General features: G+C 37.3%; 1 protein-coding gene and 1 non-coding gene across 8 annotated transcripts in view; one reads left to right on the top strand and one right to left on the bottom strand.

The window, feature by feature from the left end:
* SCN2A (sodium voltage-gated channel alpha subunit 2) overlaps positions 1-24,247 on the bottom strand; it is a 90,612-nt gene that overhangs the window by 42,228 nt on the left and 24,137 nt on the right. For all 7 annotated transcript variants that reach the window (XM_054722817.1, XM_054722820.1, XM_054722814.1 and 4 more), the window contains exons 12-16: positions 22,360-22,492; positions 17,895-18,133; positions 6,433-6,606; positions 4,793-5,149; positions 1,988-2,467 (exon numbers count right to left, since the gene is read on the bottom strand). In XM_054722817.1, coding sequence (XP_054578792.1) covers positions 1,988-2,467; positions 4,793-5,149; positions 6,433-6,606; positions 17,895-18,133; positions 22,360-22,492 — 1,383 coding nt within the window. The remainder of the gene's footprint in view (positions 1-1,987; positions 2,468-4,792; positions 5,150-6,432; positions 6,607-17,894; positions 18,134-22,359; positions 22,493-24,247) is intronic.
* LOC114230538 (small nucleolar RNA U13) lies at positions 3,868-3,967 on the top strand. The gene has a single exon (XR_003616451.1). It is a non-coding gene; the product is annotated as a small nucleolar RNA U13 (small nucleolar RNA).

Genomic DNA, 24,247 nt, shown 5'->3' with positions numbered 1-24,247 from the left:
AGCTGAAGCAATAAAATAATTTTATTTACAATGGGAAGATCAGTTGTCTGCCTCCAATTCCAAAGTACTGAGTTCACATATATTATTTTGGAGTACTTAACTCATACAGAGAACAAATGACAAATTTAATGATAACAGGAAAAATTGGGAAGACAGTTTGGATTTTCCTGCTATAAGCCCAGCTCCTTTAATGTCAAACCTAATGCTTTGAGGGGAGGCACAATACATGTTCTTTTGGAGAAGCTTGAGGCTTTAAAATTTCTGAATAAAGAAGACTGGATGTCAAATTACCTACCCCCCAAAAAATACTCAAACTTAGCCAAAAGCTTAAACTGACTGAGGGCTGCAACATTTGATTATTTATAATTCATTCTTAGTTTATATAAGACTCTAAGCATACATAAAAATAAAAATTTATTTCCCTTTCAATAAGGGAAATATTAATTGTTAGGAATAATGTCAAAACAACAAAAGGGGAATAGATATTAAAATGTAATGACCCAATTTTATTTTCTAACCACTGACTTCAGCTTCTAGTGATATAAATACCAAAAATTAGGCCCTACCCTTTCAGCATAGACCAATCAACTATGCTTATCCAAAATTTTATTAACCATATCTTAAGATATTCAATCTTAAAATAATGGTCTTATTAGTAAATATTTCACTTCAACTAACTAACTACAGCGATTCTTTGCCTTGGGCTATAAGGTTTTAAAATATTTCCCTTGAATTTCATCAGTTATTTTGTGAAACTAGTAGCTATAACTTTGTTACTTATATATGTTAATTTTAGTACCTATATTTAAAATTCTCCTGAATTTATGCTAACATCTACTTCTACCTAATTCCTGAATTAGCAATACTATTTATCTTATAAACAAGAAAGAATAGAAAATGGCATATTCTTTATGGAATACATATAGAAATACTGACTGAAATATCTAAAGTTCCCTTCTTATAAATATATTTTTGCTAATAATTTTTGTTAACTGATTCCTAATTATACCTTGTTCCACTACTTAAATTTTATACTTTAATGCTTCAAATTCCCCCAAGTCATTTTTCTTTTTTAGAATGAGAACAGTAAAAGAGGTCTTTATTTTCCCTGCCAATCAATTCAAATGACAAAGATAAAACTTTGGTTTTGGTTGGTATTTTTATTTATTTATGCAAGCGTTTGTTACTGGGAAAGCCATCCATATTTTTGTATATGTAAACAGTTAAATACTGAGGATTTCAATTCCTTCTTCTCTTTACCCCAACTCTGCACATATTAACCTATAAACAAACAAAAACATACTCTGATACTCATACTTGTGGTAAATCAAAGAATACTTTAAACTACCCAGACTCTTACTGTAGTTGTTAAATGCACAATTTTACATTCTATAAAATATTATGCAGGCACTGGGCTCAGAGTTACAAATATTTTTCAGTGTGATTCCTCATCAATATCTTCACGTCCTTAAAAAATTATTTACTTCACAAAATATGAAAGTATATATTAATATCAAGCCAAGATTACAATCAGATTTTCCATGAATAAATATGCTTATGCAAACTAAATAAAATCACATTTTATGAAGTATTTCCTAAGAGCCAAGAATATAGCAAAATCAGAATTGGAACTTACCTTCTCACCAAGTATTTTTGATACATATAAAAAAACACATCATTTTGGGATAATTATAAGGAAGAAAGTGGATAATCTGAAGCATTTTTACAAATCTAAATTTATATTTAAATACTTAGAAAAATTCATATTAATATTATCAATAATTCAAAATAGTAAATACTTGAAAAATTAGTCAGAAGATTACTTGTCTAGCTATATTTTAATATATCATTGATTTATCACCAATTTGCCATATAAAATGTATCAATTGATATTTCCTATTTTCTTATTGAAAGAAAACATAATTTTTAAATAGTTTGATATTTTAAAGCTTAATACCAAAATATCTTCTTATTTAAAAACTCCTACCTCTTTGCTTTCCTCCATATCTGACTCGCTGCTGAATTCTTCAGTATTTAAATTTTCAAAGTCAGATTCTCCAACAGCAATTGGTACAGTCACAGTAAGGCTGGGGTTGTTTATAAATGACATGTAATCACTTTCATCCACGACATATTTTTCTACACTGCTGCCTATGCCACTGGTAGTTCCATTCCCATCTTTGAGATAATTGAGATCTTTGCCTATTTCTATGGTGGTATGATTGGAAATACAGCTGTCTTTTTTGTTATTCAGATCTTCAAGAGGTTTAATCTCATCTAAAGCTTTCTGCTTTCTAACAATGGCTTTCTGAATAAATTCATGTGCTTTTCTTTTAACATAATCAATTCCTCTCTGCATCCTTCCCACAGCAATCTGGAGATTGTTCATTTCATTATCATCATCAGTGGCAGCAAGGTTGTCAGAACTGAATGAACTCAAAAGCAAGGCCAGGAAGAGGTTCAGAACCTAAAACACAATAGGAAATTAGGTGATCAAAACATTCTGTTACTTCATGGTTCTTGACTTTAAGTTTTCTAAAATTATTCTTAAACTTAATTTTTTCATAAACTTAATTTCTTTTTTCTAGCTCATCATCAACTATCCTGAAAAAAAAAGTGAATGAAATAAATAACTGGCTAATATAAAATGATGCTATTAACATAATTTCCTTTTTAGTCATTGCAAAATTACTGAAGCCATTGTTGCATAATGTAGCTATATTAAGTTTCATTCAAAAAGATAAATCTTAGTTATATAGATAATAGTACAGTGAAAAAGAAAAAAAAGAAGTTTTAATTGGGATGCAAACTATTTTGCTCGTGTAACCTGGATTTTCTAGGACAATAATAATTTATTATCATTTTATTTTTAAAACCAAAGATGATTCTAATATATTTAAATATGCTTTGGTTTTTATGTATTTATACCAATTTTTCTGCCTAGATAACTTGCCAAATTAGGAAAAATATATACCACTTACTAGATCAAAAACCAGATTATTTATTTGTTGGCTCAGAAAATCAAGGCCACTATATTTATACAATGGTTGAAAATATTACAAATAAATGTTTATTATAAAATAATGATGATGCTAACATTGAGTTTAAGATTGTGGAATAAAGGTATTTCCATTAATAAGACCAGTAATTAGTCTATAAATCTCATCTCCAAAAATAGGCCTCATTGGTATGAGTGTGTGAAAAGAATACTAACATATTTTGATTCATGTAAAATTTTGGGGAGCTATTATGTCTGGAAAACTCAAAATAGATATGTCAACCTTTCTTCCTACCAAGTCAAAACTTACAACTCAATTAAAGATATTTCAAGTCCAAATTCTTAACAAAACCTTTCCTTGTCTTTCTAAAGCAATTTTTCCATTTTGGGAACTTGACATATGGCACTTTGTTTTTATATCTTTCACATGTATTAGATACTTTCTATTTTTACTTCTGTTCGAGCAAATGTATTATCACTGTGCTACATTTATTTTCCTATCATCTTTCCCAGGCCTCCAGGACTCAGTACAGAAGTGCTGGGCATGGTTCATTTTACAGAGACATGATAATAAGTGATTCTTGAGTCAATGTTATTTGCTCATACTCTAGTTTTAGGCACTAAGACTTCATGTACTCTTAATGGACTGAGAGGATCACTATTTTTTTTTTAAACTTCAATTTGTGGAAAACTCAAATTTGAAACACTCCAAGTACTTATAAATGAAATGAGTGGTTGTTCTTAGTAATTCTTCCATGCTTTAGCATAAGAACTGAAAGATAAAAGCCAGAAATGGCCTTCTCCATGACTAATAGGAGGTTTTAGTGATGAAGAACAACTTTGGCTCAAAACATATGAGTTCGTTATAGATCCTTTTGTAGTTCATAAGCATGATGATTGGGTGTTCATGCTCTTGTGTGAGATATGCCTCCCTGAAACCTTGTTATATTGGCACATACCCATATGATGTGAAAAAAAATGTTATATGTGTCAATTGTATCTCAATAAGAAAAAAAATAATAATTAAAACACTTCTAAAAATACTTATGTGTGATCCCACTCCTAAGAATATATTCCAAGAAACTAGAAACACCATTCAGAAAGGATATATGCACCCCTATGTTCATAGCAGCACAATTCACCATAGCTAAGATTTGGAAACAGCCTAAGTGCCCATCAGCAGATGAGTGGATTAGAAAACTGTGGTAGATCTACACAATGGAATACTACACTGCGGTAAAAAAGAAGGAATTCTTACCATTTGCAACAGCATGGATGGAACTGGAGAGCATTATGCTAAGTGAAATAAGCCAGTCCGAGAAAGATAAATATCACATGATCTAACTCATTTGTGGAATATAATGAACAACATAAACTGATGAATAAAAACAGATCCAGAGACAGAGAAGCATTGATCAGACTGTCAAACCTCAGAGGGAAGGGCAGGGGTAAGGGGGAGAGATCAACCAAAGGACTTCTATGTATGCATATAAGCCTAACCAATGGACATAGGCACCAGAGACGTAAGGGCATGAGTGGGGGGGGGGGGCAATGGGGAGATAAGGACAAATATGTAATAACTTAATCAATCAATCAATCAAAAATAAATAAATAAAAATGCTTATGTGGATTTCAGTAGTATAAACTATACCTAGTTCCTGAAATAATGAATAATTGAGAATTGGAACTGGCCTTGATACAAAAAATAACATATAAAACATTCAACAGTTAAACATAGTTTTATATATGGTTACATTAGATTTTACTGAAAATGAGAAAAACGTTTTTACATACCACTAGGTTTCCAATGACCATGACCATCATGAAGACAGTAAGGCACATGGTTTGGCCAGCGACCTCCATGCAGTCCCACATGGTCTCTATCCACTCTCCACACAGCACGCGGAACACAATCAGGAAGGAGTGGAAGAAGTCATGCATGTGCCAGCGTGGAAGTTCACAGTCGCTGGAAATCTTGCAGACACATTCTTTGTAGCTCTTACCAAAAAGCTGCATGCCGACTACAGCAAAAATGAAGACGATGATGGCCAACACCAAGGTGAGGTTACCCAGAGCCCCCACTGAATTGCCAATGATCTTAATTAGCATGTTCAGGGTAGGCCAGGATTTTGCCAACTTGAAAACTCGGAGCTGGGAACAAAATCAAGAAAGCTGTTACTGTCCTGTCTTCTAAAGAATCTATAAATCTGTTTATGTGGAAAATCTCCAATGTCTCAATTGTAGGGTGATGAATTATTTGTGTGTCAAACTATTATCTAGCATATGTTATCAGCTTATTTTTCTATCATGGGGCACTATTCATTTGGAAATAGATACACCAAGTTCCCCGGAATCTTACATAAGCACATATAATACTCCTTTTGTTTTTCTGTAAGGAACTGAGGTATTTAAGATTTAATGGTAATTAATTAACTAAGACTGTTTCAGAGAAGTAGAGGCTCTCAATATTTAAAAACTCAAAGTGGATATATTTTTTCAGTGTATTTAAAATATCATGCTAAAATGCAAAGATGCAGATAAAATTAAAGCAAATTACATAATGTACAAGAGAAAAACAACTAATTTTTAAAAATTTAGATTGCTTTAATCTTACTGTATCTTTAGCTTACTGTAATATTAAGCTATATATTAAAGATTTATTATATTCAAAGAAGAAATACTTGGACTTAAGTAAAAGCTGCATTTTGTCAACCTTTATGTCTTCAGTGATTTAATTAATCAACAACTCATTAGAATGTGTAAATGGCTCTCCACCACTGTGCCTGACTCATTTTTGTTTTAGCTCATAGAGGCCTCTAAAATACCGTTTATGGTTAAACAGCAGCAACATTTTATTTCTGATGCTTCAACAAATGTCAGGCCAATGGTAGTACATTATTTAATGGCATCTAAGTGACTCAAAGAATCAAATGTAAGTACCATAATGTTTAATTTATTCTCAGAGGATAATTAATGCAAAAATACCTGACATTCTAAGCAAGATGCTAATGATATTATGCTTCCTATTTTCTTAAACTGCATCACATTATCACAACGATTTGCTAAACATTTTTAAAAAATAGTTGCCCATATTTACTTTTATGGAATAATTTCTAACATTTATTCTATTTCTTTGCATTCTTCTGACTTCAAATTATATCCACAGCTCTCTGTGAAGATGGGGGGAAAAGAACACAGCGCTAAAGATCTCTACTCAAATGTGAAATTTGAAAGTGGTAAGGGAAATTCTAAACAGACTTCAGAACACGTTCTTGAGACTAACCGTGGCTCAGTTGGTTGGAGCAATCTGGTTTGTTATTAAAATGTATTCAAATAATATTGTGACCATATAAAATACCATAATGGTTATTAGAAAGAGTGAAAACAAATTAAATGAATTATAAAAATATTATGGATACTTCCAATTAATTTACCAGCCGAAATGATCGAAGAACTGACAATCCTTCCACATTTGCCAAACCAAGTTCCATTAAACTAAGGCTCACGATGAAACCATCAAAAATATTCCAGCCTTCCTGAAAGTAATAATAGGGATCCATGGCAATGATCTTGAGAAACATTTCTGCGGTGAAGATCCCAGTGAAAACCTAAGTGAGAAATATTCATTACATGAGTGAATAATCTTAACAACATAAAAAAAAATTATTGAGTAATTTACTGCCAACAAATCATAATTCTGTGTTTTAAAAATCAGTTTAAGTCCAGCAAACTATTCCCTCAAATGGTTTGTATTCAAATCAATATTTAATTGTTTATTTATGTTTAAGGTTTATCAAGTGATGAAGAGCACATGAGTTAAGATAATAAAATTAATATTCTTATTTTTACATTCTTATATGAAAGGCTTGGCTAACTCATTGTGGCTAACTGCCTGACTCTGCCTTTGATCTCTCTAGCCTTCCAAAAACTCACCAAATGCTTACCTAATAGTTAGTTTTCTCCCATGGCCCCACAGGCAAGGCTGATGCTAAGAATGCACTTAACAACCCTATGTAATAAACATGGTCATCACTCGCCTTTCAGATGGTAAGAATGCTAAAAATTTTTTTTAATAAAAATTAATAATGCAGGGAGAGAAACCAAGATGGCAGCATAGATAAACACATAAATTGCTGCCTCACACAACAATTTCAAAACTACAACTAAAAGACAGAACAGACATCATCCAGAACCATAGGAAAGCTGGCTGAGTGGAAATTCTACAACTAGAAGGAAAGAGGAAAGCACACGGGGAATCAGAGGAGCTACAAAGGACTGAGGTACAGAGACACACGCACAGAGAGGAAGGCGGCTGAGTGCCTGGCTGGTTTTCTCTGGCAGGAGAAGAAAGGAAGCCCCCGACTGAACTGAACCCCAGTTCTGGGCGAAACCCTGTGGACCCAGGCTCATAGGGGGGAGTCTGGACTGTCAGGTAGAGAGAAAGGCAAACAGAGACTAGGAGACTCGGGGAAGCCACGGCGGGCAGGGGTCTGGAGACGTGCGCACGTGAGTATGCTCAGAGAAGACTGACTGCTGAGGTTGCCGCTAGCTCTCCCTAGTGGAAGGGAGTCGGAAGCTCCTGACTGCCCTGAACCCCAGTTCCAACTGCACTGAACCCCAGCTCCGGGCAAGCCTGGGGGAATCTGGACTGTCAGGCGGAAACTCAGGGGAGACCCAGAAGGAAGAGGACTGGAGGCGCACGTGCAAGGGCAGGGCTGACGGGAAGCCAAGACTGTCTGCTCAGCCCTGAGACTCCACCCCATCCAATTTTGCAAGTCTGGTCCTATAAGACTCTCTCCAGCACAGGTCTCCTGGCATAGACACAGCTGATACTCACAGCCAATTGGCCTGGAGGTCAATTCCTCCCAGTGATACCAACAACAATCAAGACTGAACTACAACAAGGCTGTACACACAGACAACAAAGGGGTACATCAAGAGTGTCCACCTCAGGTGACTGGGGAGGCTGACCCACTGGGCCATATAGGACACCTAGCACACAAAGCTACCCTACCAACTCAGGGAAGCAGCGAAAATGCAGAGACAAAGTAACAGATCACAAACAAAAGAAATGGAGGAAAATAAATGACTAGATATAGAATTCAAAACCACAGTTATAAGGTTTTTCAAGAATTTCCTAGAAAAGGCCGATAAATTTAACCAGACCCACGAAGATATGAAAAAGGACCAACTAGAAATTAAACATACACTGACTGAAATAAAAAATATTATACAGAGACCCAACAGCAGGCTAGAGGATCACAAGAATCAAGTCCAAGATTTGAAATACAAAGAAGCAAAAAACACTCAACCAGAAAAGCAAAAAGAAAAAAGAATCCAAAAAGTTGAAGATAGTGTAAGAAGCCTCTGAGACAACTTCAAGCATACCAACATCAGAATTATGGGGGTGTCAGAAGAAGAGAGAGAGCAAGATACTGAAAACCTATTTGAAGAAATACTGACAGAAAATTTCCCCCACCTGGTGAAAGAAATAGACTTATAAGTCCAGGAAGCGCACAGAACCCCAAACAAAAGGAATCCAAAGAGGACCACACCAAGACACATCATAATTAAAATGCCAAGAGCAAAAGACAAAGAGAGAATATTAAAAGCAGCAAGAGAAAAACAGTTAGTTACCTACAAGGGTGCACCCATACAACTGTCAGTAGATTTCTCAACAGAAACTATGCAGGCCAGACGGGAGTGGCAAGATATATTCAAAGTGATGAATAGCAAGAACCTACATCCAAGATTACTCTACCCAGCAAAGTTATCATTCAGAATGGAAGGTCAGATAAAGAGCTTCACAGATAAGAAAAAGCTAAAGGAGTTCACCACCACCAAACCAGTATTATATGAAATGCTGAAGGGTATTCTTTAAGAAGAGGAAGAAGAAAAAAGTAAAGATAAAAATTATGAACAACAAATGCATATCTATCAACAAGTGAATCTAAAAATCAAGTGAATTAAAAATCTAAGGAACAGAATAAACTGGTGAATATAATAGAATCAGGGGCATAGAAAGGGAGTGGACTGATAATTCTCAGGGGCAAACGGGTATGGGGGGTGCAGGAAGAGACTGGACAAAAATTGTACATCTATGGGTGAGGACAGTGAAGGGGAGGTAAGGGCAGAGGGTGGGGTGGGAACCAGGTGGAGGAGAGCTATGGGGAAAAAGGAAAAACTATTGTAATAATCTGAACAATAAAGATTTATTAAATTAAAAAAAATAATAATGTCCAGCCACTAGAAGCAGCATTTTCCATTCTCTATTTTCTTTGTGCACAACTTTATCAAATGATATTTTGTTTTTTAGCTTTAAAAGATCCTTATATGTATAAAATATAAAGATCAAATGAAAGGCCCTTCCTTTAAAATTAACTTTTAATTTTTTTTCTTTCTTTTTTAGAGCCTTAATTGTCTCCAGTGAGATGTTAGTCCCTGTGTATTATAGTCATGTGCTGCTTAAGGACAAGCATGCATTCTGAGAAATGTGTCCTAAGGCAATTTTGTTGTTGTGTGAACCTCAAAGAGTGCACTTGCACAAACCTAGTGATACAGGCTACGACACACCCACGCTGTATATTATAGCCTATTGCTCTGTAGGGGAGAAAAAAATTTTTCCTCTACCCTTTAGGTTCTTGGCTGAGACATTTCTGTAATAAAACAAATTAACAGAAAACAAACAAACATTTAATAGCATGTATACATAGGACACCCAGGGAAACCAAAATGGCTGAAGCCACCACCTTAAATACCATCTGCAGCTAGAGACAAAAGAAGATGTTGGAGATTAGGGGAGTCAGTTTTGAAGGGTTAACAGGAAAAGCACAGTAAACAGGGGTAAGGTTGTTATGCAAGTTTAAGTCCTTGTGTTCTGCATCTGCATCGATAAGAATTTCTAGAGCTAACGTCTCCCTCTCATTGTGGTATAGCAGGGAGGCACCCTTACAAATGGAAAATTCTTCTACAAATGTAATTGTCTTTTGCAAAGGGTTCTATTTCATCCCTTTGTCTACTGTTTCTTAAAATTAACTAGTTTAAAATAAAATAATCCTTATGCAAGAGAGACATATTTCTGTGTAACAAATTCAGTTTCCCTACAGCTCTTAGGCTACAAACCTGTTCAGCATATCATTATATTGAAAACTGTTGGCAATTGCAACAGAATGGTATTTGTGTAATGTAATGCAATGTGCTATCACAATAATATAACTATGACATCATCAGGTGATGTGAATTTTTCAGCTCCATTATAATCTTACTAGAGGCCCGGTGCACGAAATTTGTGCACAGGGGGCAGGGGTTGTCCCTCAGCCCAGCCTGCACCCTCTCCAATCTGGGACCCCTCAAGGGAAGTCCAACTGCCCATTTAGGCCCGATCCCAGTAGGATCGGGCCTAAATGGGCAGTCGGACATCCCTCTCACAATCCAGGACTGCTGGCTCCCAAATGCTCGCCTAACTGTCTTCCTGATTGCCCCAAACTGCTTCTGCCTGCCAGCCTGATCATCCCCTAACCACTCCCCTGCCAGCTTGATTGATGCCTAACTGCTCCCCTGCCAGCCGTTTGACCCTAACTGCTCTCCCCTGCAGGCCTGGGTCCCCCGCAACTACCTTTCCCTGCAGGCCTGGTCAACCCCAACTTCCCTCCTTCTGCTGGGCTGGTCACCCCTAACTGCCCTCCCCTGCAGGCTTTATTGCCCCCAACTTCCCTCCCCTGCTGGCCATCTCGTGGTGGCCATCTTGTGTCCACAGGGGGGCAGCCATCTTTGACAACATGGGAGCAGCTATCTTTTTGTTGGAGTGATGGTCAATTTGCATATTATTCTTTTATTAGATAGGATTAGATAGGCTAGAGGCCTGGTGCATGGGTGGGGGCCAGCTGGTTTGTCCTGAAGGGTGTCCTGGATCAGGGTGGGGGTTCCCTTTGGGCTTGGGGTGGCCTGGGTGAGGAGCCTGTGGTGGTTTGCAGGCCAGCCACGGCCCCTCCGGCAACCCAAGCAGAGGCCCTGGTATCTGGGATTTATTTATCTTCTATAATTGAAACTTTATAGCCTGGAGTGGAGGCCAAGTCAGGCCATGGAAGGCGGAAAGCTTGGCTTCCTCCATCGCCTGGGGCAACCCTAGCCTCCTGCTCTCTCCAACTCTGTGGCTGCTGTCATTTTTGTTGGGATTTATTTATCTTCTATAATTGAAACTTTGTAGCCTTGAGTGGAAGAGGCCAAGGCAGGCCAGGGCTGTAGAAACTTGGCTTCCTGCATCTCTGGGGGCAACTCAAGCCTCCTGCTCTCTCCAGCTCTGTGGCTGCCATCATTTTGTTGGGATTTATTTATCTTCTATCACTGAAACTTTGTAGCATTGAGTGGAGGCCTGGGCCGGCAAGGGCAGGCGGAAAGCTTGGCTTCCTCCATTGCTGGAGAAACCCAAGCCTCCCTCCTGCTCTCCATGGCTGCAGCCATCTTTTTTGGGTTTATTTGCATACTCGCTCCTGATTGTCTGGTGGGCGTGGCTTGTGGGCATGGCTTGTTGGTGTAGCGGAGGTATGGTCAATTTGCATATTACTCTTTTATTTGATAGGATAAACTTGCTTAATTAGACCTGCTTTCTGATTTAGCTAAAAATTTTCCAGCCCAGTTGAAGCACCCCAACTTCTCTTTTAGGTAATTGTCAGCAACACAAACACCAGTAAATATAAACACCAAGCAGATTATTATTGTAGATCATGCAGGGAAAACAAAGGGTAAAATATTTAACTGCAACAGTGTTTGACTATATTCTGCACAGTGAGAAACCTGAAGTCATTTTCAAGGTCCACCATTTCTTACTTCTTTTCAGCCGGGTCAAGTTTCTAAGCTTTTTAAATCTCCATTTTCCAGCTAATGAAAAAAAAAAAAGATAGTATTCTACCAAGTCTCCTATCTACCTACTCCAGGACTTCTGTGAGGATCAAATGAGATGAGGCATGGGAAAATGCTTCACAGCTATTTGATTAAACAGTAAATGTTTCCACCTGGCTATAAAGCAAGTTGTGTTCCTGGGCTGAAGAAACTGCAAGGAGGCTAGTCCCTAGGGAGAGGAAGCCAGGCGTTGCTGTATGACGTCGTTACCGGTGCCCACAGCCATGATTTCTGGGTGGGGCTAGGCTGTGGGCCACATTTAGCACCATGAAGTCTCAGCTCAACAGCATCAGCTGTGATTTGGTGTGTTGTTGCTTCAGGGTAATGGTGAGGCCTGTGTCCCACTTGTGGGAAGCCAAGTGTTTGTGGGTGCCAGGTCTGCAGTGCCATTACTCTGTAAATGGCCAGTGCGCATCATGGCAGCTCCTGTGTTGAGCGTCTGCCACCTAGTGGTCAGTGCACATCATAGCAACTACTCAGACAGTTGGACACTTAGCATATTAGCCTTTTATCTTACCTAATAATAGACAAACATGTAAATTGACCATACCTCCCCTATGCCACCAGCCAATCAGGAGTGATATGCAAATTAACCCAACAAAGATGGCGGTTAACTTGCATACACAGGTGCCGAGTGATGGGGGCAGGATGCTTGCGTTCTGCCCCAGCCCCGTTTCTCAGGGCCTCTGGGCAGCGTGGGAAGGCAGGGCAGAGCAGAAAGAGGTGGCTCTGGGGCATGAGGGGAAAGGGGCTGGGCCAGAGTGGAAAGGCGGTGCCAGCAGCCAGGAAAAGGAAAGCCCATTCTAGCATGAATCTTTGTGCATTGGGCTTCTAGTATATATAGAATAGGCCACTCAATGGTATTCTCAGATTAGTGAGACTCAAATTCATTTTTTCTTTCATTATTTTCTGCTGTTCAAATGAGATCATTTCTATTGATTTGCTTTAAGTTTAACAACCCTTTCTTCTGACAAGCTGAGCCTCTGCTAGAAAAGTTATAATTTCTCTCAGTTGCCCCTCAAACCCTGCAGCTATACCAGATACCACTTTATCAGGCAAAGGGAATTTTTAAACCTTAATGCATACACAGGTAAGCCCCAGAATGACTGCCTGGTGACCTTACCCTCTTTACAACAGTAAAACACACACCTGGGTGGAGACTTAATATGCTAATGAGACAGTCCAGGCAGGAAGAAGTATGTAGTTCCACTGCAGAGGTGCCAAAGAGTCCCTGCCTCTAAATATTAGACTTCAGGCTCCTGCCTCAACCCTTTTAAAACTGTTCCCGGCTTTTGTTCTGGAAGCAGCAGCCACTTCTTTCCCCCTTGGACACTGTTTCCCTTGCAAGCACCATATATTTAATAAACCTTTGCCTGAGTCCTGATTCTGTGGTTACACTCTTGATTTCTATCATGGGAGTTCCCAGGAACCCAGGGCACCGGTAAAACATCCAGTGAGTTTTTCATTTTAGAATTTGTACCTTTCAGCTCTAAAATGTCTAGATGATTGCTTTTTATAGTTTTCATTTTTATATGTTTATATTCTCCATCTGTTTATTCTTTCTGATCCTTTTCCCCCTTCAAATTGTTAAACATATATAGCTCCTTTAAAACCCCTTTTTAATAATAGTTCCACTAAAATTCTTTTTTGTTAATTCTATCAATTCTGTCATTTCTGGTTCTATTTCTATTGAGTGTTTTTTTCCTCACAACTGTGAGTCACATTTACCTATTTCTTCACATAATACATAATCTTGTATGTGCTGTGAATGATGTGTTGTAGCGATGTTTGATTCAATTATTTTCCATTGGAGAGTATTGGTATTTTTCTAGCAGGCAGTTAAATTATAGGTTGGCCACCTGGAACTTACAGTACCTTGGTTTTATATTTAATTAGGGTAGGGTTGCTTTGGTTTACTCTTTGTTCTAATTCAAACTTCTGGTTCTCTGACATAATTTTTACTCCTAAAGTGTAGCCATCTTGGGTTTCAAAGGGAAGCCCAAAGTATTTGTCCAATTTCTTTTCTTGGCTGGCTTCAAATCCCAAACTCAGTTGGCAAGTATTCCCTTCTAATTTCCTTTTTTTTTGGGGGGGGGAGACAGTTTGTGAAGAACTGGTATTAATTCTTTTTTTTTTTTAATTTAAATTTTAGAGAAAGAGAAATATTGATTGGCTGCCTTCTGTACACAACCTGATGGAGATGGAACCCACAACCTGGGTATGTGCCCTGAATGGGAATCAAACCCAAGACCCATCAGTGTATAAGACAACACTCCAACCAACTGAGCCACACTAGCCAGGGCTTGGTGCTAATTCTTAAAACATTCGGTGGAATTAACCAGTAAAACTCTTTTGGCCTAGACTTGCCTTTATACTCCTTTTTATTTCTATAAGGTTTATAGTGAAATTCCCTCTTCCTTCTTCATTCTCGATGTTATTGATTTACCAGGTGTACCAGTTAATAATGTGGATTTTGTAATCAAAGAAAACATGATAATTTCAAGAGAAACATTAAAAGTGCTTTATTCAAAGTAATGTCCATCGCTAGCTACACATTTCCCCATCTTTCAGGTAATTTGTGGATACTGTCCCAATAGAACTTGGCTTGTTTTGAGGCAAACCATTCAGAGACCAAATTTTCCACTTCTTCGTATGTTTTGAAGTGCTGCTCAGAAAGTGCGTGTGCCATCAATCAGAACAAGTGGTAATCTGAAGGAGCAAGGTCTGGTGAATACGGCAGGTGGGTTAATAATTCCCAGGCAACATCTTTTAACATGTCTTTAACTGGTTTTGAAGTGTGTGATGGTGCGTCATCATGAAGCAAAATTACTTTGCCGTGTCTTCTGGAACATTCTGGTAGTTTCATTATCAAAGCGTGGTTCAAATTGATTATTTGTTGTCGGTAGTGATCAGTATTAATGGTTTCACCTGGTTTTAGAAGCTCATAATACATCACACCTTCCTGATCCCACCAAACGCAGAGCATTGTCTTCTTTCTGAAGTGATTTGGCCTTGCAGTCGATGTTGATGGTTGACCTGGATCAACCCATGATTTTGTGCATTTGGTATTCTCAATTGGCCTTGCAGTCGATGTTGATGGTTGACCTGGATCAACCCATGATTTTGTGCATTTGGTATTCTCAAAATAAAACCACTTTCATCGCCAGTCACAATTCGATGCAAAAAAGGCTTTCTTTCGTGCTGTTGAAGCAACATTTTACTGATGACTTTTCGGTTTTCCATTTGTCTTTCATTCAGTTGGTGTGGCACCCATTTTCCTTCCTTTAAAACCTTTTCCATTGCTTGTAAATGATCGGAAATTGTTTGTTGAGCAATGTTTAATCTTTCTGCAAGTTGTTTTGAGTTTGACAAGCATCTTCATCCAATAATTCTTATAATTGTTGGTCTTCAAAATTTTTTGGTTGACCTGGATGTTCTTTGTCTTTCACATAGAAATCATCACTTTTAAAGTGTTTAAACCAGCATTCACAAATATCTTGAGATGGAGCATGTTCACCATAAGCTTTCCAAAGTATTCAGCAGCACTTTTCTTTAAAATAAAGTAATGAATTATAACTTCCCACAAATGCTCTCTTTTTGGCATGAAATTTGACATTTTTAAGTGTAAAAATATCATGATGTTAAGACCTTCAGCAAATTTGACATATGAAGTTTTGAAGCTTGTTGTCAATACAAGAAAATAGCATACATATCAAGTCACATATATATCAACATATATGTAACTCCATCCATTGAAAAAAATCCACATTATTAACCGGTACACCTAGTAAGTCTTTTATTTTTGTATGTCTAGTTAAAGACTTGTCATTTCTGTTGATCTTTTCAAAGAATCAACTTTTTAGTTTCTCGATTTTCTCTAGTTTTCCTATTCTCTATTTCATTCATTTTCACTCTTTATTATTTTGTTTCTTCTGTTAGCTTAGGGTTTAGTTTCTGCTTCTTTTTTTAGTTTCTTAAGGGGTAAGGATAGATTATGGATTGTGGTGGTGGGTATTCAGAAACTACAATCCATAATCTATTCTTACCACCCACCCACCCCTTTTTTCTTCTTTAAACCACTGGTTACTTAGGAATATGTTTTTTAATTACCACATATTTGTAAATTCTCCAAATATATTTCTGTTACTGATTTCTGATTTCATTCTGTTTTTGTCAGTAAATGTACTTTATATGATTTCTATCTTTTTTAAGTTCAAAGAGGCTTGTCTTATGACTTAAAATATAGCTTACCCTGGGTAATATTCCACATGAACTTGAGGCGAATGTGTATCTTGTCTCTCTCTATTTTACTACTCCATAATTCACCTCAAATACAAATTTACCTTCTTTAATACATAAAACTAGTCCCACCTATGAATTGTCCATTTGTTACTATGTCTTTCTAGCAACTACTTTCTCTTCTTCTGGTAATAACAGACCTACTTTTTTTCTTCATAATTCTTTTTATTTACTCTGTCTTCAGTGATAAGACAGGGTTCTTATTTTACCAAATAGGCATGCTAACCCTAGAATCAGAGTCACGACTGGCTTAGAAATAGTGCCGTAACTCCAATCCAGCCAATGATAACCAACTCTTAGGCTCCTGTTAAAACTGTTAGTTAGGAAGTACTAATAGGACCTATGTTGGTAGGATAAAGGTTGTGTAGAATGCCATCAATAGAAATACCCAGTCATAGATGTACAAAACATACTGGGAAAAATTAGGGCAGGAAGTTGACTCCCAATGACATTGACTGAGAACTTGAATCTAGCCAGGTTAAAATATGGAGCTATGCCCAAATGGACTTTACTTACTTGAGTTAATGGATTCTCTTTATTTTTGCTTAAGCCTACTTGGGTTGTTTCTGAATATCCACCTCCACAAAGCTTTCTTTAATCTCTTGCTCATATTTTAGAGATAATGTTCAAGGGATTCCTATGTAGATGACAATTTGAACGAGGTAATGTTATTGTTCTTCCCTCCTCTAAAGATCTGTGATTATTGACGATAACTTACAGTAGTCTCTGAAATAGCTTTCACAGTCTATGATACAGTGCTCACACCTTCCACCACTATATCAATTTCTCATGGGTACAGTTTCCCAAATGGTAAAATGCAGACAATCACAGTATCTACCTTAAGAGTAAATTTGTGGGAACCTAAAGAGAGGGATTTCATATAAACCACATAGCATAGTGCCTAATAATACAAATGGTCAGCATATATTAACTTTATCATTGGCTCGACCAGTCTTACTATAATAAAAAACACAGTGGTTACTTCAGATCCTAAAAACATTGTAAACTGTACTTTAGAATCTATTATTTAATATCTATATACAACCTGTTTTTATGTTCATATATCAAGTTGGAAAATGCACGAGAGCTTATAAGCCTCTTATATATTTTCGTTTAAGTGTATTCCTTTTGTTTGTCTGTAAAGACCACTTTACTTTCATTTCTATCACTCTATCATGTAGCCAGAGTAAAAATATATGCAAAAATCATCATTTATAAATTCCTAATTTTACAGAAGAAATTTAAACAGAATAACCACTATATCATATTTCCTACCACAAAGAATCCACCTTAACGTATTTATAAGTGATAAAATTATCTAACTTGGCATATTTTATAATTTGTTTGGCAAAAGTATATATGTCCTAAAAATCTATTCTAAATACTTGAAAAATACATCAGGATTTTAAAAAATCATAGATCAACATCCTCCATAATTCATAATCATCTTTCTAACAAATGGGCAATTTAAATTTAATTTTAAATCAAATTGTATATAAAATCTTTGAATTTTTTTGGCACTCCTTCATTTGGTGATATATTTTTGTTATTTAAAAAGGGAAGCTAAACTTTCTCTGTCCAGGTATACACAACCAATAAATTCATGTTTAATTTGAGAGTTGATATTCATTGAGTGTGAGAATAAAATTCATTATAACAATCATTAAGTCCATTGAAAGAAGAACTCAGTGAGCCTTACCAGGTTGCCGACTGACAGCACATTGCTGAACTGCTCCGTCATGGGGTAGTGCTCCATGGCCATGAAGAGTGTATTTAAGACAATGCAGATGGTGATGGCCAGGTCCACAAATGGGTCCATCACGACCAGGTTGACGAGATGTTTCACTTTTAACCAGGGTTTACAGCAGTCCCAAATCAAACACAGGTTAGCAAATTTATACCAGCAGGGTGGGCATTTCTGCCTGGATTCTTCAAGTTCTGGAAGAAAAAAGTTAGACTACTCATGAAAACTGTTTACTTTCTATTAAGCAGTCTTTGGCTTAAATTGAAAGTGATATTGAAAAAAAAAAACACCCTAAAGTTATTAAATGGGTTAATTTGATGATGGAGCAGGAAAACACTTATAATGGATTAGGTGTCATGGAAGGCATGGGCACAGAAAAACTAGTAAACTGTTCAAATTCTTGGCTAAGCATAGTTTCCAAGATTCTATCTGTAGTGTTAAACTGTCTGATAATTATCTTCAAAGGTATAAGAAATTAATAGGTAGAACTTTCATTAAGGATGCTGAAAACTCCTCCACGTTCCAGATAGAGCGAGATACACATATATTATCAAAGAATTACTCTTAAGAGATGTCCCTCAAACCTTTATCAGAAATGCTGAATCTCAGTTTCTTGGATTACATATGTTTTGTGGGTCTTTCATTAAAATAGTTTTGTTAGTGTCACCAGTCTTAGTAAAAAAGTTTCTAATTAAACTTATTAGAGATAGGCTGTATATTAAACTATACTAGATTTGTGGATCTTCACTATATAATAAATCCATGTTTCACAAAGTGGGATTTATGTACTACTGCTAAAATGCAAGAGGATTTTAAGTGGGAAATATGTAGAATTTATAAATTTTATGGAATAGTTTTTATGTTAAAATGTATAACTATTATACCAAACTTATGATATAAAATTTCATGTTAAAATTTATTTATTTTTAAGTACATTCTTTTCAAAAAGGACTTTAACTAAATAATAGATGAAAGAGTTCAGAAATGCACAGATCTTTAAGAGGATACTAAAAATACTGAAACTTGGTAAATACTGGAAAAGAATTTTAGAAAATTAGAAGTGGGAAATTATCTACTCTTTCTTTGGTAAGATGATCTCTTAATCAACTCTTGAGTGGAAACAGCATGCAGAACTTGTTTTCTGACAAAATCATTGTTGTATTCTACTGCCTGCTCTATTGAATGAGACCATCACTTCTTAGTAGAGAGAAATATTCTTTTTTCATTTATGCATAATTGACTCTGGTAAGACACTTTGGTATTACTACTGTGGCAACTGGAATATATCTCTAAACTTGGTATAGTTCATTAAGAGCTAAACTTTGCAAGGGAAGAAACAGCATATAAAATAAACAAACACGATCATAGGTAATGAGTTTTTGTCCTGCTGATAAACATTCACTACTAACAAATGATATAAAGTTTACTACTTCCTTAAAATAAATTAATTTTCTGATTATTTTTTAACAGAATTCCATACTCAGTGGATTCTTCAACTGTCATTTTAGGTATTGAAATTCTTCCAGTGCACAGTTTATTTGTATTTCTTTTAACATGCAATTTTGTAAACAATAAAGAATAGTTGAGTTGTAAATCAGAGGAAAAATATTAATATAATTACTATGCACTAGTTATTTTGTAGTTATTTTTAACATTCCCAAGTAACCTTATGGTTATGCTGGAGATTAAATATATATTATCATTTACAGTAAATCACAAAAGAGAAACAAAGAAATCTCTTTGTGTACAGTCAGAGCAAGTCAGAGCAAATTTATTTTAAATGCTACTTGTCATTTATTAGATAAACAGAAGCAAACAGTAATCGTGCAGAAAAAAATAAATACATCAGAGAAAAGTTCAAAAGTGGAAATTCAGCCGGTATTATTCATCTCGACTCCAGGAAAAAGTGTAGCAAAGCTGTTAAATTCTAAAGTAAAATTATTCAATTATTCATGCCAAATGAGGGAGAATTTTCTATTTTGAAACAACAAAGCACTCAGGAAAGAACTACAGCCAGCTCTCCATTATTCCTGTGTGGGTTATCCACACTGAGAATCATCGACAGCCCAGTTGAGACTTCCCAGCTCAATTCCTCAGGTGCTCCTAACTCACCCTCCCACTATCCTTCCCAAGGCTGTGACCAGGAAACATTTCTGTATGGCTTGGGATTTTGAAAAAGTTGAAAGGCAGTTCATTTTTGCTCATCTCCTATAGTTTCATTAACAGGCTATTCATTACCCTGGACAATGGAGGCTTGGCTGTAATTCAAAGGAAGGAAAACAAAAGTTGCCAGCCCAATCAACAAGCTGCTTCATAAAAAGGGAAAGTAAACTAAATCATAATTAGACTTAGAAGAAAAGAACCCGAAATAAACAGATTACGTCCACCTAAGAAACCTTTCCTCCATTATTAAGAACAACAACAACAAAGGCTATATATAAAAGACAGCTCTGGTATGCATATGCATGCTAAGTATTGCTAACAACAAGCTTGGATCAATGCCACATTCAAGGTTTTTAAAAATAATTGAGTAAAATGTAAGCTTTTTATTCTATACAGCCAATGAAAAACAAATAAAACGTAGCCATTGTCTTTCGAAAAAACAAAAACAAAACATAAGGTCAAAAGCTTTGCAGGTATTAAAACCAAACACTCAGTGTCCTGCTTCCTCTGTTACACTTATTTCCAGGACATCTTTCCCCCCTAAGAGACCCCATGAGCCACATTCCCATGGAGGGTGATCTGGGTGCCCTAATGTTGAAGTCCGTATCTTAGTTAGTGGACTAGTTCGATCTTGTGGTGGGTTGATGTTTTCTAAGTAATTTCGTACGTTAGCTCAAACTTAATGCTATCAGAAGTGCAAAGTAGGACTGTTGGTTTAGACTTACCCTGTCTCCTTCTCTACTTCTTGCTTTAGGGAGCAGACATGCTGCTGACATCGGTAGCAGAACCACTGGCAGCTTCCTCTCAGTGGTTTTGCTATGGCAAGGAGCAGAAGACCAGAGAATCTTCAAAAGATTTACCTGGAGGGACAGGGAGGAGCAAGCTACTGGCAGCTGGGGGGGAAGAGGGAGTGCAAGCTAACGCAGGCGAGGTTGGGGAAGAATGGACTGAGTTTAATATTCCATGGAAATCAGTGAAGAGGTTTCTGATACTGCATTAGGACATTACGAAAAGTGGGTGTTGTAATGCTGACATGTCTGTGATATATATTGCCATCTGCACTGGGAGCTTCTTCTGGCTGTGACGTTTAGGTTTTCGGTACTGCTGTTAGTATCATGGGGTTTTTCCATTCAGACTGAAAAGTAATTATCCCTAGAGCCTATCCAATAATAAGTGAAACTATAACTAAAGATAAAATCATGTGCACAATGTGTGCTCTCTCTCTCTCTCTCTTACTCATCTCTCATACTCCATCTGTTTTTTCCTTTGACACATCTACACACACACACACACACACACACACACGCACACATATCTGGGGAGGGTGGAAAGGGCTGGATTATACAAGAGGAAAGGAGAAAAGGGGAAAGGAGAATAAGGGAGGAGGATAGAATATATTTTATATGAAGTATTTTTCAAATACTTGAAGTAGATATTCCAGTTCACTTACAGTATAGATAGGCACAAACTTGTAAATGAACAAAAACAACAAAAATAAAACAATGAATAATAATAATATTTATTGACTGCCTTCTACATGCCAGGTACATAGGTGCTTCATATATGATGCCCCATTTAATTCTTACAACAACCTTATACCTAAACATCATTATCCACATTTTATTGATGAAGAGACTGAAGTTTAGAGTCATAAGCTAACACATTTAATCCATGGCAGAACTAAGAACTGGTCACAGGTCAAGTTGTCCCCCAAATCTTTATTCATCAGAACCAGATTTCTAAACAATATGTTAACTACTCAGACATAATCTGCAGAGAAGGCTAATATAGTACTCTGGTCAGAGAGAGGCAAAAGTAGATTTACAAAAATTTGAAAACTTTGCTTCAAAAGGATTTATATCAAACCCTGATTTACAGTTTTCATTTACATTTCTGGTTAAATCAGAGGATTTTATAACCTGTTTCTCAAGCTGTTAATGCATTTCAAATGGGTTAGCATCATTCTAAAAATAAGCATTTATCATTACACTCCTTTCAGTGTCATGCGCACAACAAATTTCAACGATTCAGTATTTATTCTATGAAAGTAGTATTCCAAGTATATCTTGAGTTTGCAGTAGCTTCCTGTAGACTAAATATAAAAATCTATAATAGATGGCGGAATATATGTGTAGTAAAAGACATACTGATGATGTGGTATTAAGTCAGAAAGAATTTTCTTGGAATTTATAGACTTATTTTTTTCATCGTTACCAAAGTACCACCAAGTAGCTATGCTGTAAGGCTTTTGACATACCTTCCATGGTGTTGGTCAAAATACTTGCTAAACTCATTGCTCTTTGCCTTGCTGTAGGATCTTCCAAAAAATCCATGGAAACGTGATAAGAACTGGACCGTCTCTTCCTTATTTCTGTTTCGGTAGTCGTCCCCTAAAAATAAAATTTTAGATGAAATTATTATTCTTAAGGGCAGCAAAACTAAAAGCATTCCCATCACTTTTGCTACCTAACTAACTATTCACCATGCTTTCTCAGATGTGAACAGCTCATTAAGACATTGCTGAATCACCATTCTTGGGAAGTGTTTGAAAGCCCATCAGAGTCTCAGTTTTAAGGAATGCCTGGGTTTGTTATCAAAATGGATTTTTCTAATTCCCCCATTTTGGAGCTTTGGGCTGGAAGGACCATGCATACTATTGGATAGATACCTTTTTAGTATTTAATCCACCTAGAACTTCAGACTGACACACATGGTTCCTTGAATTACTCTCAGATTGAGTTATTAGATCTTTATAGACATATATTCATGTGATTTAGTGTAAAAGAAGAATTTTTAAGTTTCCCTAATATGCATCAATAGTAGTTTCCTTAAAATGTGAATTCCACTGTAAAATCCTTATCCTATATAATGAAAGGATAATATGCAAATTGACTGAATGGCAGAACAACCGGTCACTATGATGTGCATTGACCACCAGGGGGCAGACGCTCAACGCAAGAGCTGCCCCCTGGTGGTCAGTGCGGTCCCACAGGGAGAGTGCTGCTCAGCCACAAGCTGGGCTCATGGCTGGCGAGTGCAGCAGTGGTGGTGGGAGCCTCTTCTGCCTTCATGGCAGCGTTAAGGATGTCCAGCAGTGGGCCTGAGCTGTCAGTCGGACATCCCTCAAGGGCTCCCAGACTGCGAGAGGGTGCAGGGCAGGCTGAGCAACCCCCCTGAGTGCACGAATTTTGTGCACTGGGCCTCTAGTGTTAATTATAAACAGACTAGAGGCCCAATGCACTAAATTTGTGCAAGAGTAGGCCTTCCTTACCCCGTTTGCCGGCACCGGCTTCCCTCTGGCACTCAGGACCCAGGCTTCCCTTGCAGCCCTGGCTTCGTCCAGAAGGTAGTCCAGAGGATGTCTGGTCTAATTAGCATATTATGCTTTTATTATTAAAGATAACATTTCCCAACATCCTTAATAATAAAGCTAAATATTAGAACTAACCAATAACATTTTTACATTAACAAAAAAGACTCCATCCACAAAACAACACATCCTTGGCACTGAAACTGGTGATGGAGAAAGCCAAGCTTTCCACACACCCTGGCCAGCCTAGGCCTCCACTCAAGGCTACAAAGTTTCAATTATAGAAGATAAATAAACCCCAACAAAAATAGCTGTGGCCATGGAGCAAGCAGGAGTCTTGGCTCTGCTCAAGACTACAAAGTTTCAATTATAGAAATAAATCCCAGATACCAGGGCCTCTGCTTGGGTCGCTGGTGGGTGTGGCCAGCCTGCAAACCATCATAGGCCCCTTGCCCAGGCCGCCCCACGCCCCAAGGGAACCCCTACCCTGATCTGGGACACCCTTCAGGGCAAACCAGCTGGCCCCCACCCCTGCACCAGGCCTCTAGCCTATCTAATAAAAGAGTAATATGCAAATTGACCATCACTCCAACACACAAGATGGCTGCCCCCATGTGGTCAAAGATGGCTGCCCCCATGTGGACACAAGATGACCAGCATGGGAGGGCAGTTGGGAGGAACCAGGCCTGCAAGGGAGGGCAGTTGGGGGTGATCAAGCCTGCAGGGGAGGGCAGTTAGGGGTGACCAGGTCAGCAGAGGAGGGAAGTTGGGGGCAACCAGGCCTGCAGGTAAGGGCAGTTGAGGGGGACCCAGGCCTGCATGGGAGAGCAGTTAG

Source organism: Eptesicus fuscus, chromosome 11 (assembly GCF_027574615.1).
Source record: "Eptesicus fuscus isolate TK198812 chromosome 11, DD_ASM_mEF_20220401, whole genome shotgun sequence".
NCBI classification, from domain to species: Eukaryota; Metazoa; Chordata; class Mammalia; order Chiroptera; family Vespertilionidae; genus Eptesicus; species Eptesicus fuscus.
This window is presented reverse-complemented; position numbering and strand designations above follow the sequence as displayed.